This window comes from Lynx rufus, unplaced genomic scaffold (genome assembly GCF_022079265.1).
Source record: "Lynx rufus isolate CCGP_SWC_20201006 ecotype Redwood Valley unplaced genomic scaffold, mLynRuf1.p SCAF_27, whole genome shotgun sequence".
Lineage (NCBI taxonomy): Eukaryota > Metazoa > Chordata > Mammalia > Carnivora > Felidae > Lynx > Lynx rufus.
In genome coordinates this window covers 15,820,819-15,834,790 of record NW_025814842.1, presented here as the reverse complement: position 1 = coordinate 15,834,790, position 13,972 = coordinate 15,820,819, and the positions used below count along the sequence as shown (strand labels likewise).

General features: G+C 55.2%; 1 protein-coding gene across 2 annotated transcripts; it reads right to left on the bottom strand.

Annotated features, from left to right (window-relative positions):
* Nucleotides 1-725: 725 nt before the first annotated feature.
* On the bottom strand, nt 726-10,840 carry ASL (argininosuccinate lyase). 2 transcript variants are annotated; one of them, XM_047089522.1, is made up of 17 exons: nt 10,798-10,840; nt 10,532-10,586; nt 7,046-7,240; nt 6,572-6,655; nt 6,272-6,328; nt 6,031-6,128; nt 4,755-4,832; nt 4,583-4,660; nt 4,087-4,139; nt 3,678-3,740; nt 3,385-3,499; nt 3,127-3,211; nt 2,980-3,039; nt 2,625-2,708; nt 1,462-1,542; nt 1,209-1,315; nt 726-1,104 (listed from the first exon to the last, which is right to left on the bottom strand). In XM_047089522.1, exons 2-17 carry the CDS (start codon nt 10,541-10,543, stop codon nt 960-962), a joined length of 1,395 nt encoding a protein of 464 aa, XP_046945478.1. In that variant the 5' UTR covers nt 10,544-10,586; nt 10,798-10,840; the 3' UTR covers nt 726-959. The 2 variants fall into 2 exon arrangements, with proteins under 2 accessions (XP_046945478.1, XP_046945477.1); XM_047089521.1 differs by lacking the exon at nt 10,798-10,840 and having other exon boundaries at nt 10,532-10,638.
* Between the last annotated feature and the right edge of the window lie 3,132 nt (nt 10,841-13,972).

The window sequence follows — 13,972 nt, the reverse complement described above, 5'->3', positions numbered from 1 at the left end:
GGGAGGAGAAACCACACTTCCAGAGCCACTATTCTAGAACATTCTGTGACCCATGGCTTCGGCCTTTTTTGGAATTTGGTGTTGTGTCCCCACTGCTGCAGTTTTGGTTCTTTAGTTTACCGTGTTTCCATTGCTCGTGGAAACACGTGGGAGGGCTTATTCATTCTTCCTTCAGTTTAGCTTTGTTCTTAATAAAACATAAATTTCAGATATTTCTTACCAGGATTTTGGTCAGGTCTCTGCCGGCTCTGGGGACTCACTGCTATTGAACATCTACTGTCTGCCAGGCTTGGCCTCAGTCCCTTTGCAGACCAAATGTAACTCTTTGACTGCAACACAGGGCAGGCTCCCCCTATCTGTGGCCCTCACCTCATGGTCAGTGCTGGGAGTTTATCTGTACATTACTCTCTAGGGTGAAGGAGACAGCTTCACCTGTGTATGAAGCTCACCTAGTGCGTGGCATCACACGCTACCTGGATGACTGATTTTACCACCAAATACATCATTCCCCCCACGAGAACACAGGACACCCTGTAATCATGCCTGATTGTTCAGGAAAGGGTGGGTGAGCATGGGGAGAATGTGAGCAGGGGAGCCTGGGGGACACTGGAAGGAAGGACAATGAACAAAGACCGAGTTAACCAAGCCCATCAGGTGCCACCAAGGTTCCAAGGAGGCCAAGCCTCCCAAGACACCCTAGACGGGAGGTCACTGTGTTGCCCTGCGGTGAAGGGTGTGGGGCCCAAGCAGGGTAGGGGCTCTAATGAGGACAATCCCCTCTCCTCCTTCCCCACCCGTGACTCTGTCATCCCTGCCTATTTTCTCCACTATCTTGATGGCCCCCGCTGCTCGCTCAGCAGACCCCTGGAAGCCCGCTGCTGAGGGAGACAGGCTAGGCAGGACACGAGCAGCAGTCTCCTCTTGGGCCCACTTTATTTGGGAGCAGGGTGGGGAGGGCTTTAGGCCTGCTGGGCCCGCAGCAGTGCTCGCACCTGGCCGATCTGCCAGTCGACACTGGCACGCGCCGTGCCACCCAGGGCAGCATACTGTTCCACACTGTGGCCGTAGTCCCACACGTGGCTCACATCACCTGAAAACAGAGGGCTGGGGGAAGGAGGAGGAGATGGGCCAGGGCCCAGCTGGGCCACCGGGGGCCTCAGGGGCCCAGGCCCACCTCCTGGGAGGCAGCAGAGGGAAGGGGGCTGTACCTGATGGTCTGTAGCTCCTTCAGCGACAGCTGATTGAGGGCTACCCCCTTGGTCTCTGCCATGAACACAGCTTTCCCAGAGGCCTCGTGGGCCTGGCGGAATGGCATCTGGGGGAGCCAGGGCGAGGGCAGCACTGACTCGGCCTTCCTCTGCTCCCTGTTCTGTCCATGTCCTCCCCCACGACCCCCAGCCCCAGCCTGGGCAACACCCCCATCTCCTGGCCCCACCCCCACCCCTGCCACTCCACACTTACCCCTTTGCGGACCAGATAGTAGGCGAGGTCAGTGGCCAGCATGTCAGGACTAAGAGCCCGTGCCATGTTCTCACGGTGAATCTGGGGGATGCCAGTGGTGGCGGTGGTGAGTCCTGGGGACCCTGGGTGGCGAAGCTGCCAGCCCCAGGCCCAAGGCCTACCACCACCCCCATTAGCCAGGATGTCCCCAGCCTTGGGCAGATCCACTCTAATCCAGCCTACTCTGCCCTCTCTGCTCGAGCCATTTTGTCATCACTACTGATAATGTTTCAGTGTGCTACTAGGGGTTGCCGGCCCTTTTTTGGAGTCCTTAGCTTTAGCACACATCAGAACCACCAGGGGGATGTATAAATCGCTGGGCCCTACCCCCCAGAGTCTCGAATCCAGGAGGTCTGGGGTGGGACCTAGGATTGCATTTCTTTTTTTTTTTTAATTTTTTTTTTTCAACGTTTATTTATTTTTGGGACAGAGAGAGACAGAGCATGAACGGGGGAGGGGCAGAGAGAGAGGGAGACACAGAATCGGAAACAGGCTCCAGGCTCCGAGCCATCAGTCCAGAGCCCGACGCGGGGCTCGAACTCACGGACCGCGAGATCGTGACCTGGCTGAAGTCGGACGCTTAACCGACTGCGCCACCCAGGCGCCCCTAGGATTGCATTTCTATTACATTCTCAGGTGCTGCTGAGGCTGCTGGTCCCGGGACTACAGTTTGAGAAACACGGCTTTGAGACACATCCTGAACTATTTAAGAATGAAATGATATGATGGGGATTTGCTTAAAAATAACGAGGTGGTGGGTAGTGGGTAAAGATAGCCAAAGCAAGAGCAGGCCATGAGTTGATTATTGTTGAAGCTGCATGTTAGTCCATAGGGGTTCATGATACGTTCTCTCAACCGCGCATCCTGAAATTTCCCATAGTAAGTGACGAAAAAAGAAATCTGGTCAGGCCAGTTGATGGGACCCCTGGAGTCTAACCCAGTTCCATTCTACTGTAGCTAGCATCTTTTGTCACTTCAGTGTTCCCAGGGGCAGGAACAAACACATACCCACCTCCCCCTGCCTCAGATCTTCTGGACACATCAACTCTCATCTCCTCTCAAGATGGCCTCCTGGCATGCCCATCCCAGAGTGTAGGGGCCGAGGGGAGAGGGGGGTGGCTTGCCTGCAGTGTAGAAATGACGCCAGTGGCCACTTGGAGGACGGCACTCATGGTGTCTGACACTTCAAATACGGCTTCCTTGTCCTCCTGGGAGGCATGTGGCAGGAAGTGAGAGCCCAGCAGCCTTGTCCCCCACCGAGGCATGCCCACTGCCTTCCACTGGGAACACTCAGCACCTCGTACAACCCACATCAGCAGGGAGGAGAGAGCTCTCAAGGGCAGTCAAGGGCTGGGTACATAGGACAGAAGGTGGCAATTCTGTGAACCCCTGCCTGGATGTGCCAGGGCCCTGAGAACTGGGATACGGTGTATGTGCAGTATGTGGATGGGCCCCTCATCCACAGCCCCAGCCTCGCACCTGTAGGTCCTTGTTGTAGGTGCTTGGAAGTCCCTTGAGTGTCATCAGGAGCCCAGCACACTGAAGGAAGAGTGAGAAGCAGGAGGCTGGACCTCAGGACCCTCCGGGTCAGCCCAGAGCCTTGCCCCCACTCCCTGCCCTGCTCACCCGCCCAAACACGCGCCCCGCCTTGCTCCGGATCAGCTCCAAGCTGTCTGGGTTTTTCTTCTGGGGCATCAGGCTGCTTCCGGTGCTGGGGACAGAGATGCTGAGGCTGAAAGGGCTCCCCTGCCTCTCGGCTGGTGTGCTGGCTGGATCAGGGGATGTCCAGCAGCATGCAGTCCAGGTGTGCCCGGGGGGTGGCAGGGGGAGGAGGGAAGCCGTATGCCAGGTGCAGAACTGGGGTAGGGCAGGGCCTGGACTTACCTATAGGCATCTGAGAGCTGCACAAAGCTGAATTCCTTGGTGCCATAGAGGATGAGATCCTCAGCCATCCTGCTGAGGTGGGTCATGCACAGTGAAGCCCAGAACAGGAACTCAGCTTGTGGGAGGAAAGGGAGAGCAGGCCTTCTGGTCACCAGGCCTCTCTTGTTCCTCGCTCAGTCTGGAGAATCCCCAGGTGGGACCAAACTTGGGGTGGGAGGAGGCTAGAGGACAAATTAGAGCACAGTGCAGGGGAGTGGCCCCAGGGGACAAGCGGGCTGGCCCCCAGGACTCACCCACAAAGTCTCGCTCACTGGTGGCATCCATGCTGTTGAGAGTGATGGCCCCAAAGTTCAGTTCTGGAGGACAGGGAAATGAGGAAGGCAATAGGGCTGGGCTGGAGGGAAAGAAGGGGCCTCCTCTACCCCAAACCAGGTTGCCCAGCCACCTCCTCCTTAAGACCCTTTCAGAGAGGAGAGTAGGGAGGGGCAGGATATGGGGGTTGGGTCCCAAGAAGGAAGCAAGAGCCCTGAGACTCCCCAGCACAATGCACCCTGGCCACAGGCCTTCTCTGGCCTCTCTAGCTTCAGTGTCCATAGGTAATAAATGCAGTTTTCAACCAGACTCCTGCCCTCTCCAAGTGTGTGTGGGACCTGGCAGGTGCTGAGGGGGATCTCCCTGGGGAGGAGGGGCAGGGCACCTCACCTGCTTGGAGCAGCTCACGGTCCACGCCCAGAGGGTTGCCTGCAATGGCCCCACTGCAAAAATAGGCGATTCCAGGTGACCAGGGCTCCTGGCAGGCAGGCCCTGGCACATACACACTTGCACACCCAGAGCCAAGCCCTGATTGTCAGGGCTGCCACCGAGTCAGTACGGGTGACAGAACACTTGTCCCCACGGTGGGGAAATGGTGGGCTATGGGCAGCTGGACAGCTCTCTGGAACCTCTCTGGAGGTTAAGCTCTGACATACTCACTAGCCTGCTTGTCCTCATCTTAGAGAGAGCTGGGGGGGGGGTGGGGTTCCATGCACGGTTCCCTCCCTTCCACAGCGGAAGAACCCTGGACAGGGAAGCCAGTTACTTGCCTCTCTGTTCTCCTCTGTCTTTCCTGGTCCCTCCTATTCTGTGGATCCCCAGGGACGATGTGACATAGCAACCACTACCCCCAACTAGGCCCTCAGAGCACTGGGGCCTCACTCACCTCCCCAGGGGCAGGACGTTGACTCGCTTCTGTACCTCCAACAGCCTCTCAGAGTCTCTGGTCAGTGCCACGGCATGGCTGTAGGAAGCCAGGGGGCAAGAGGGTCAGGGCATCCTGGGCCCTCCTTTCCATCACAGTCCCTCCATGATGCCCCACCCACCCACCCACCCACCTCAGGATCCAATGGCTCCAGCGAATGGGCTGAGCCCTCTGCAGGTGTGTATACCCTGGGAAGAGGACATCACGTTCCCTGTGGGGGAAGAATAAGGGCAGGGCCTGAGGGGTACAGGAAGTTCAGGCAAGGACTGCCTGTGACACCTGGGACCCTGCAGGCCTGGCCCCTACAAGGAAAAGCAGGGCAAGCCTACCAAGGATCTGCCTGCACAAGAAAGCAAGGGATCTCCTGGGGACAAACACATCATAAAAGAAGCAGCCAGAAGTGGGGCGATCCAAGGACTAGGCCAGTGCCATGGGGCCTCCCAGGAGTAGGACTTTGGCTAGGACCAAAGGTGATTAAGTCTTCAGCGCTGAGCAGAGGTGAAAGCAAAGGAGGAGACACATGGTGGGTACTACATGGCGGGGAGTCATGTTTGTGCGCACTCAAGAAGCTCCCAAGGACTCTAGAAGAGCCAGGGGCACTTTAAAGTGGGTAAGGCAGGGGCACACAGTTCTGGCTTATTTTGTTTTTAATAAACAGCTTTACTGAGATATAATTCACATACAATTCACCCATTTAAACTGTACACCTTAGCTACACTCATCAACCACATCAACTTTAGAACATTTTCATCATCCCAAAGAAGAAACCTTGTAGTCATTAGCAGTCACTCCCTATTTCTCCCAGCACCCCCAGGGTGACAGTTCTTATGCCCTTGTTTTCCCCCAGGTGGTAAGGTCTGTGAAAAAGAGGTCACAGGGAGCTGGGAAAGAGGAAGGGTTAACCCTATCTCTGACACCAGGTAGGGACTTCTCGGCAGCAAAGTAGCCAGGTCTGCAAGGAACAAAGCCAACGCCAAAGACATGAGGCCACAGAAGCCAAAGCTTGGGATGAGGCCATTGGGAAGCAGCTTTGGGGATGGGGGGTGGAATGGGGACATAGGGCATAGGCAGGCTAAAGAGTGACTGTGGCTGCCCCAGGCACAGCCAGCCCCCTTCCTCAGGCTTCAGGGCACCTGCCTAGTGCCTTAGCCTCCTGCTTATGAAGCCGCAAAGGGTGAGCTCGCCCTGCCTGCTGAGCTTGGCTGGCATGGGAGTAGCAAAGAGCAAGAAATGCCCCCATTCCTGGCTGCTTGCCTCACTTAGTCTAGGAGTTCCAGGATGCCCATGAACCCCAGCCTGGCTCTCCGACCCTCTTCACCTCTGCCACCTAGATCTGCCTGTCTTAGGGGAGGAGCCCCCGGCTGCCCTCATGCCCCTCTCTGCCACCTGGGTGTCCATGGGAGACTCACGCCTCTGCCCGATCCACCATAGTTCTGATGAGCTCCCAGAGGAGGGCGGAAAGTTTAGAGCAGTTCTGTCGCATCCACAGCCTGAGGTCTGTGACCACCTGAGGGGAGGAGAAGGCAGCACTCAGGGAGACAGATGTGTTGCTTCGCTGGGGAACCAGACCACTGCCGAGCCCCAAATCTGCCTCCTGGGTCCCCCAAGATTGGGAAGGCATGGGGCACGGGGCAGAAGAGCTAGCAGCACCTGGTCATTCCGACTTCGTCCCGTGTGCAGCTTCCCTGCAGTCTCACCGATGAGCTCCTGGGGGTGGAGGGAGGCATGGGGTCAGGGTCTGCCTGCTCGTGACCCAGTGGGGTCAGCCCAGGCACGCCCTGGTTCCTCCCTCCCTACTCCTGGTCCCTGCCGTCTCTGCCCAGGTCGCCTGTTCTGGGGTCTGGCCTGCACTCTGCCAGTGATGAAAGGAACAGAATGATGGCACTTATGCTCCCAGTGACCAAGGGCCAGGTGAAGAGGGGAGGCCAGGGGGACTTGAGGGGGTCGTACCTTCAGACGCCGCTCATTGGCCGTGTGAATATCTTCATCATTGGGGCTGAGTTTGAAGGTGCCCTGAGCCCACTCCTCAGCCACCTGTAGCAGATGGCAATGATCCCAGGGGCCAGGCATCCACAGTCAAAGGGCCCCATCCCTGGTTGCACTCCCACTCTGATCACTGACTGTCTCTGTATAGGAGCTGAGTCCTGGGGGTGCTCCACAGGAACAGTGAGTGCTCCACAGGAACAGTGAGTGCTCCACAGGGGGTGCAGTCACCGCCCCCAAGGGAGCAGCTCAGGCCCAGCCCTCCCTCCCCCATGAGCCACGGGCATTAAAGGATGAAGAGAGACAGTTTAAAGGGCACCTTGACATTTAATCACAGGAAATGACGTGCATGGAGAGCACTGTAACCTGTGCTCAGGACTTGGTAGGGGCCTGGGACCACAGGGAGGAGCTCTAGGGTGGCCCTTAGGGTGGAGAGAGTACCTTGTCAAGTCCATGGAGTATCTGGTCCATCTCAGCCTTGGTGAGGAGCCCCGCCTTTTCCAGGCCCCGGCTGTAGGCCTTGCTGCCCTGCACATCCACCTCCCACAGGTGCCGGTCATAGGCAATGGATGAGTTGAACTTCTCCATGATGGGGTCCACTGCTCCCACAAACCGGCCACCCCATAGCTTCCCGCTCTGGGCAGGAGAGCAGGAGCAGTTAGTGTCCTCCCCACCCTTGAGGACAGTGACTCTCACAAAGGGCCTGCAGGAGAGTTATGAAGTCTGATGGCAGTGGGAACCAGCAGGCAGGGTTATTCTCGCTGGACAGACAAGGAAACTGAGGCTCAGAGAGGATCGGGAACTTGCCTGAAGTCACTCAGGGAGTCAGTGTGGGAATGTGGCTGGACACTGAACTTAGGGTTCTTTCCTACCATGTGACACTTCGCTAAGGAAATGATGGCAGGGTACAAGACACCCTGAGACCACAGCAGAGTTTCTGGGACCTTTTGTCACTGACCAAGGGGAGAAGTCACTCTGGAGTCCAGAGTCTGAATCCAGCTGATATTCCAGCGCTAACGATAAGAATCCTGGCTAACATGTAGTGCATTCTCACTGTGTTCCAGGCATAACTTTAATTGCTTGGCATGCGCGGACGGAAACTCTCTGAAGCAGGTACCAAGTGTATCCTTGGGGAAACAAGGGGAAAAGCAAGGCACAGAGCAGTTACACGGCTTGCCCTTGCTGGGGGCGGTAGGGCCAGGACTGTGGCCCAGCTATCTGCAGCAGAATGCAGGCTCTAAACCCCACATTCCACCAGGACTGCTCTGATAGCCCTGATACCCTGAACTTTTGTGGCAGGGACAGGCAAGAAGCACCTGAGGGGCCCCATCAGACTCAAACGACCAGCATCTCTTTACCACAGCTTGGGGTGGGGCCTAAGATCCCAACCCCCACCACTCCCTTGGAGAGCACCTCTGACACATTTGTTATCATTGGCTTTCTAGAAGGTCACTAGCTGACCTTCTGTCCCTCCGGGAGCCAAGGGCGGAGGGGTGGGACAGAGACACCTCTGTTTTGAAAGAGGGCATAGGCCACAGCATATGACAGATGGGGGAGGGGTACAGAACACATGGGGAGCTGCCTTAGCTCCCAAAATGCCAAGGATTAGGAGAGTGTTCCCTGGGTGCAGGTAGGCATGTCACTTCTCTGCCAACTTTCCTGTGGAGGGGGAGTTTATAATGGCCTCTGGGGACCTATGTCCTCCTCTGTCCCCCTGCAACGTCCAGGACCTCTCCCAGCCACCTGATTGTGGGCATGTTATACAACCTCTCTAAGCCTTGGGATTACCGCTCTATAATATAAAGTCAAGAGTAGTACCTACCTGATAGACTTGTGAGTATTTCATTAGATTAAATTTACTAAGCTCATACATAGCACAGTGCCTGGCACCCAGTAACCTCTCTTAGTAAGGGAGGGGCTGAGGGCCGCTAGAGCCAGGCGGCGCTTTAGAGCCACTCCTGGGTCTTGTGTGCACTATGGGGGCCTCCACTGTGCTCTGGCCCCAGACTGTGAGCTGACCTCTTCACTGCCCAGCAGCCTTGGCTGCCAGAGGGCTCTGACCTGCAGCAGCAGCCTCCACCCCCTCAACCTTTTGAGCCAGATCCATCCCTTACCCTCCAAGCCTAGATCTCCACAAAGCACCACGTGGGTCCCTCGTCCTGACTAGTGGGGCCAGCAGGCCAGGGCCAACCAGCCAGGATTGAGAGCCAGCCCACCCCCCTCAGCCGGGAACCTGGCACTGCCTCTTCCAGCAGGCCTCTGGACTCCCTGCCTGGGTTGTTAGTAATAACAACTACTTAACAAGTGGGGCTGCAGCCAAACCAATTAGTACCAACCCACAGGACGGCCTGGGGCCAGCAAAAGTCACCTGATGCTCTGGTCTCCTGAAGGCGGCCCACTCTGTATTGGGGCCAAGCTCCCACCCCACTGGCAGGCTTAAAGACCCCAGATGGAGGTCAGAATGAGGTGCCATCATTTGGGCTCTGAAGATGGGGGGGGTGGCTAATGTGCAGGGAGAGAGCACTCCTCTAAGCTAGGACACATCAGGGCCAGAGAGATACCTTTGGAGCAGGACTGCTTGAGGTTGGAAGGAATGAGCAACAGCCAATTTAGAATGCACAAGGGAGGGGCCCCTGGGTGGCTCAGTCAGTTGAGCTTCGGTTCAGGTCATGATCTCATGTTCATGGGTTCGAGCCCCGCATCAAGCTCTGTGCTGACAGTTCAGAGCCTGGAGCCTGCTTTGGATTTTGTGTCTCCGTCTCTCTCTGCCCCTCCCCTGCTCGCACTCTGTCTCTCAAAAAATAAAATGAAACGTTTAAAAAAAAAAAGAATGCACAAGGGAAATAACCTGTAGTTACTGTATCATTAGCCACCATTTATTGAGCACCTACTATAGTCCAACAACTTGGCCCTGTGCTAGGCATTCTACATATGCTATTACACCCTCCTATGAGGTGGGCACTGTTACCCTGGGAGATCAAGTGACTGCTTCAGAAACCAAATTTGTTTGCCTTCAAAGTGCAAGCCCTGATCCAGAAACTAGCAGGGCAGGCATTCTTATCCAGTCTATTCAAATGGACAAACTGAGGCCTAGAGAGAGGAAGTGACTTGCTAGCTAATGAGGACCAAAAAGGACTGGAACCTAGATCTCTGGTTTCCCAGGCTCCAGGTTCCTTCATTGGCATCAAGCCAACAGCCCCTTTCACCTGAAGGGTTCAAAACAATGACCTCATGATCCAGTACCTTACAGAGGGAGGCGGAAATCTATTATTATTCCCATTTGCCAGATAAATCAACTGAGGCCCAAGGAAAAGAACCTGTACCTAGGACTCCTGCCACTCAGTGGTCAGGAAGAGAACCCAGGAGTCCTCTGGCTCTAAAGAAGAGAGGCCAGTGAGACAGGAAGCCACCAGGCACTGGGGCCACTGGGGCCACAGGGCATGGTCCCCTACCTCCCGGTTCTTTCCACAAGCCAGAGTCATGTGGACTCTGCCACGTAATGACAAGTGCTACAACAGGAGAAGGGGCGCAGGGTGGGGACTGACAGAAGGACATCGGGAAAGCAGGAATGAAGAGGTGAGGAGGCTGAATCAGTGGGCAGCTCCTTTCTTGCCCCCTCGCCGGAAGCGCTGTCAGGCCAAGGCCACCTTCCCTAGCAGTGTGGGTTGGTGAATGCCACACAGGCCCCTGGGGAGCGGGGAGGGGGAGAGTAGAAGTCCGCGCAAAGATCTTTCCCAGGCTCTAGCAAGTGCTCCAGGAGGAACCCACCGCCTGGAGCCAGAGGAGACAATTACCGGCAGGGTGGCCGGCGGCGCGTCCGGCATGGGGAAATCCCGTGTGCAGGTCACGGGCCCTGGCTGGGTCCCAGAGCGCCCCTCCCCCTCGTTTGGAGACTCGGAGGACCTGGGTCCACGAGGTCGCACTCACCTCCGATGCCATGTTGGGCGGTTCCTCGTCGTTCAGGAGCCTCGGTCGTCCGGGTCTGGAAGACAAGCCGGGACTGACGACCTCCTCCGACCCCTGGGTGGAGTCCCTCGGGCGGGGCGGGCTCTGGGCTCCGGCGCGGCGCTGGACCCAACGCAGCCCGTGGGGAGGCGGACGTGGGCAGTGCCTAGGGCGCGCGCCACGGTCCTCGGCGTCCTCCGCTCCGCCCGCCGCGCGCGTCCCTCCCGTCCCGCCTGCCCGGCACTCACCACCTCCTGGCCGCGCGGTCACCCTCTAGCCAGCCACCTGGCGGGGTTTTTCTGGCCCAAGGAGCGTCAGCGCCTGCCCGGCCCTTGCCCGCCTCCTGGCGGCGGCCGCACCAATCCCAGGCGGCCTGGCGAGGTGGGCGTTGCCTCCACCCTCCAACACCGGCTGTGGGCGGAGTCTTCCCTGGAGTGGCTTAGGGTAGAGCGGCCCCCAGGGCGGGGTAGGGGCAGTGAGGGTGGTGCCCGAGCGACAGCGCTGAGGGCAACAAACTGTGCCAGGCGTTGGAGACAGTGGGCTAGGCCTAGCAGGCTCACAGGATACATAAGGTGAAAAGGCCTGCCCGATCATTCATTCATTCAACAAACACGTGCCTGGCACCTCAACTCGTTTGGGCCAGGTAGAGTTAGACCCTGAAGAAAAAGAAATGATACCTGCCTCAAGAAGCCCTGACAAAGCTTGGACAGGTGTTCTGGGAGCATTTAAGGCAGCGTGGAAAGGGTGTCTCCTTGGGGTTCTCAGGGAAGATTTCCTTGATCTGATCAACTATTCAACAGAAACAAGCTGGCTTCTAGGTGCTGGTGGCACAGCATCCAACTTCTGCCCTGCAATGGCTTCTGGTGATGTCCCCTGAGTTGGGTCTTGGAAGAGGAGAGTTAGCTCCCCAAAGAAGAGGATTAGAATTTTCCCTGCATTGGGAGTAGCCTGGGCAAAGCCTGGGAGGCCAGAATGTGAATAGTCTGCTTGCAGAACAGGAAGCGGTCAGAGTGGCTATAACAAAGGGACAGGAGTGGGGTGGGCAGGAGCGGTGGGAAGTAGGTTGGGGCAAGATTACGAAAGGCTTTGAATGTCAAGAGAGACAATTTGGTCTTGGTCCTGTAGATCATAGAAACCAACAAACTGGAATCACTTGCAGTTCCTAGAATGTATCAGGCTGTTTCAAGCCTTCTTAAATGCTCTTTCTTGTGCTTGGAATGCCCTTCCTCCACTGTCTCACTATTTCCCATTTATTCATTGGTATTCTAGCCAAGCATCATCAATGTCATCAATGTCAGGGAGATTCCCAGATGACCCAGATATCCAGCTCTGTGGTCGCACTGGATCCTATAGATGCATCTAGTAGTCTTTCCCTAAATTGGGAGCACTGTAGTTGTGAGTTCTGGGTCTTCTTCCCTACCCAACTGAGAGCTCCTTGGAAGCAAGACCTCATCCCCTTTATCCCTGTGACCCCCCAGCCATTTCCTGTCTTCTCCCACAGAAGTCCCATAACTGGGCTGCATCAGGCCACAGGTGGACAGAGATGTGGAAGCCCATGAAACCAGCTCTGAGCCATGTGGTCCTCTAAACTGCAACAGCATTGTGGCAAGTCCCTGGGATCTACCTGCTGGGGTCTGAGGCCTGACATAGCTTCCTGGGAGGCCAAGTGTGAAAGCCAGCAGTACTCTGCAAACATGAGCTCACATCCCTGAATATCAGGCAACACGCAGGGACCAACGCTCTGGCAAATGAATTGAGGCTGGAAAGGGAGTCACGGAAGACGTCTGGGAGCAGGGCTATAAACACAATGCATAACACAGGTAGTACTGTAACTATAACACCTAACATAGCGCCTCAACTGGTGCCAGACTGTGCTAAAGCCTTTACACGATCGATCTTCCTTCACAACAGTCCTGTTTATAGATGGAGAGACTGAAGCTGCAAAGGGTTAGGGATTAGTGGACATGCCCCATGGCAACCAGTTAGAAGGAGACAGTCTGGCTGCCCACACATGACAGAAGAGAGACTGTGACCCCAGGTTCGCTTGCAGCAAATAGCAAGCTTGTCCTGTGTGGAGGTCCCTGCAGGGTTGGGGAAGGGAACTCAGGAGAAGGAGGAAGACAAAGAGGTAGCATGAAGCCTTGTGAAGAAAAAAATCCAGACGAATCAAAAGAGTCTGCAGCTAAGACCCTGACGGTAGACACTAAAGTGGGCATGACCCTTTATATTGAGGAAATGTCCTTGGCACTTAGGACTCATGAGAGCAGAGCAGCCAAGTTCTCTTAGAAAAAGCTGAGATCCCCGAACAAAACTTTGGGGAACCTGAGAGAGGTTCAGAGAAATGTGCCTGCCAGTGGCCAGTCTATAATCAGCACAGAGAAGATGGATAGGAAGGAGAGGTCCTCTCTAACCACCAGGAGGCCATCATCTGCTACCTGTAGTCCATAGAGAGGTCAGACAAGGGATCTGAAGAGTGACTATCTCAGACTTTCAAGAGACAACATTCAGTCCATACAATAGTCTAGCCACTCCTGCCCCAAGTAGTAGGCTGTTTAGGGGACCCTAAGGTTGGTGTAGGAGCATGACTAGAAGGAAGACTGGGCCTTGGGTCATGGTGGAAATCAGTTGCAAGAGCCATATTCTCGGGGGCCTCTTTGATGACCAGCAGACTCAGCTTCCCTTCAGACTTCCAGAGTGTGGCTGCTAGAGTTTGGGGACCGGGTGAGTCCATTCCAAGGGAATTGCTAGGGTTGCCTGATCCTATAATGCAACAGAAATGGTAACTGAGATTGGATCAAATTCTCAAGCCTTAATAAATGAAGCCGCACAAATTCACTGCCAGAAGACCCAGACTAAAAGAAAGGCTAAGGGAGTTCTTCATGCTGAAGGAAAATGACTTAAGATGAAAGCTTGGGTCTACAGGAAGGAATAAAAAGCACCAGAAGGGGCATCTGGGTGGCTCAGTGGGTTAAGTGCCCGACTCTTGATCTCAGCTCAGGTCTTCATCTCAGGATAGCCCCACATTGGGCTCCATGCTTAGCATGAAGCCTACTTAGAAAACAAACAAACAAACAAACACCAGAAAGAGCAACTATGTATTGAAGACTTTATTCACTCTTCTTAATTTCCTTAAAGACAAATGAGTAGGGGAGCCTGGTTCACTCAGTTGGTAGAGCCTGCAACTCTTGATCTCAGGGTGTGAGTTGGATCCCCAACTCACTACTTTTAAGTAGAGATTACTTAAAAATTACTTTAAAAATGTATTGTTAGTTTTATAGCAAAGTGGAAGAGGATACTAATGGAATTATACTGTTGTAAGGTGGTTATGTTATACATGAAAAGATATACTAATATCAATTCAGGACAAACTGGAGTAAGTTAAGGGTTCATAATGTAATCCTTAGAGCAACCACCAAAAAAAGA

Bases quoted from the DNA above. Each gene is read 5' to 3' on its own strand.
- ASL (XM_047089522.1), bottom strand. The intron at 6,129-6,271 runs GTGCTGCTAGCT...TCCTCCCCTCAG, and splicing joins GACGAAGTCGGAATGACCAG to GTGGTCACAGACCTCAGGCT. The intron at 3,741-4,086 runs GTGAGGTGCCCT...CCTGTCCTCCAG, and splicing joins CCGTGAGCTGCTCCAAGCAG to AACTGAACTTTGGGGCCATC.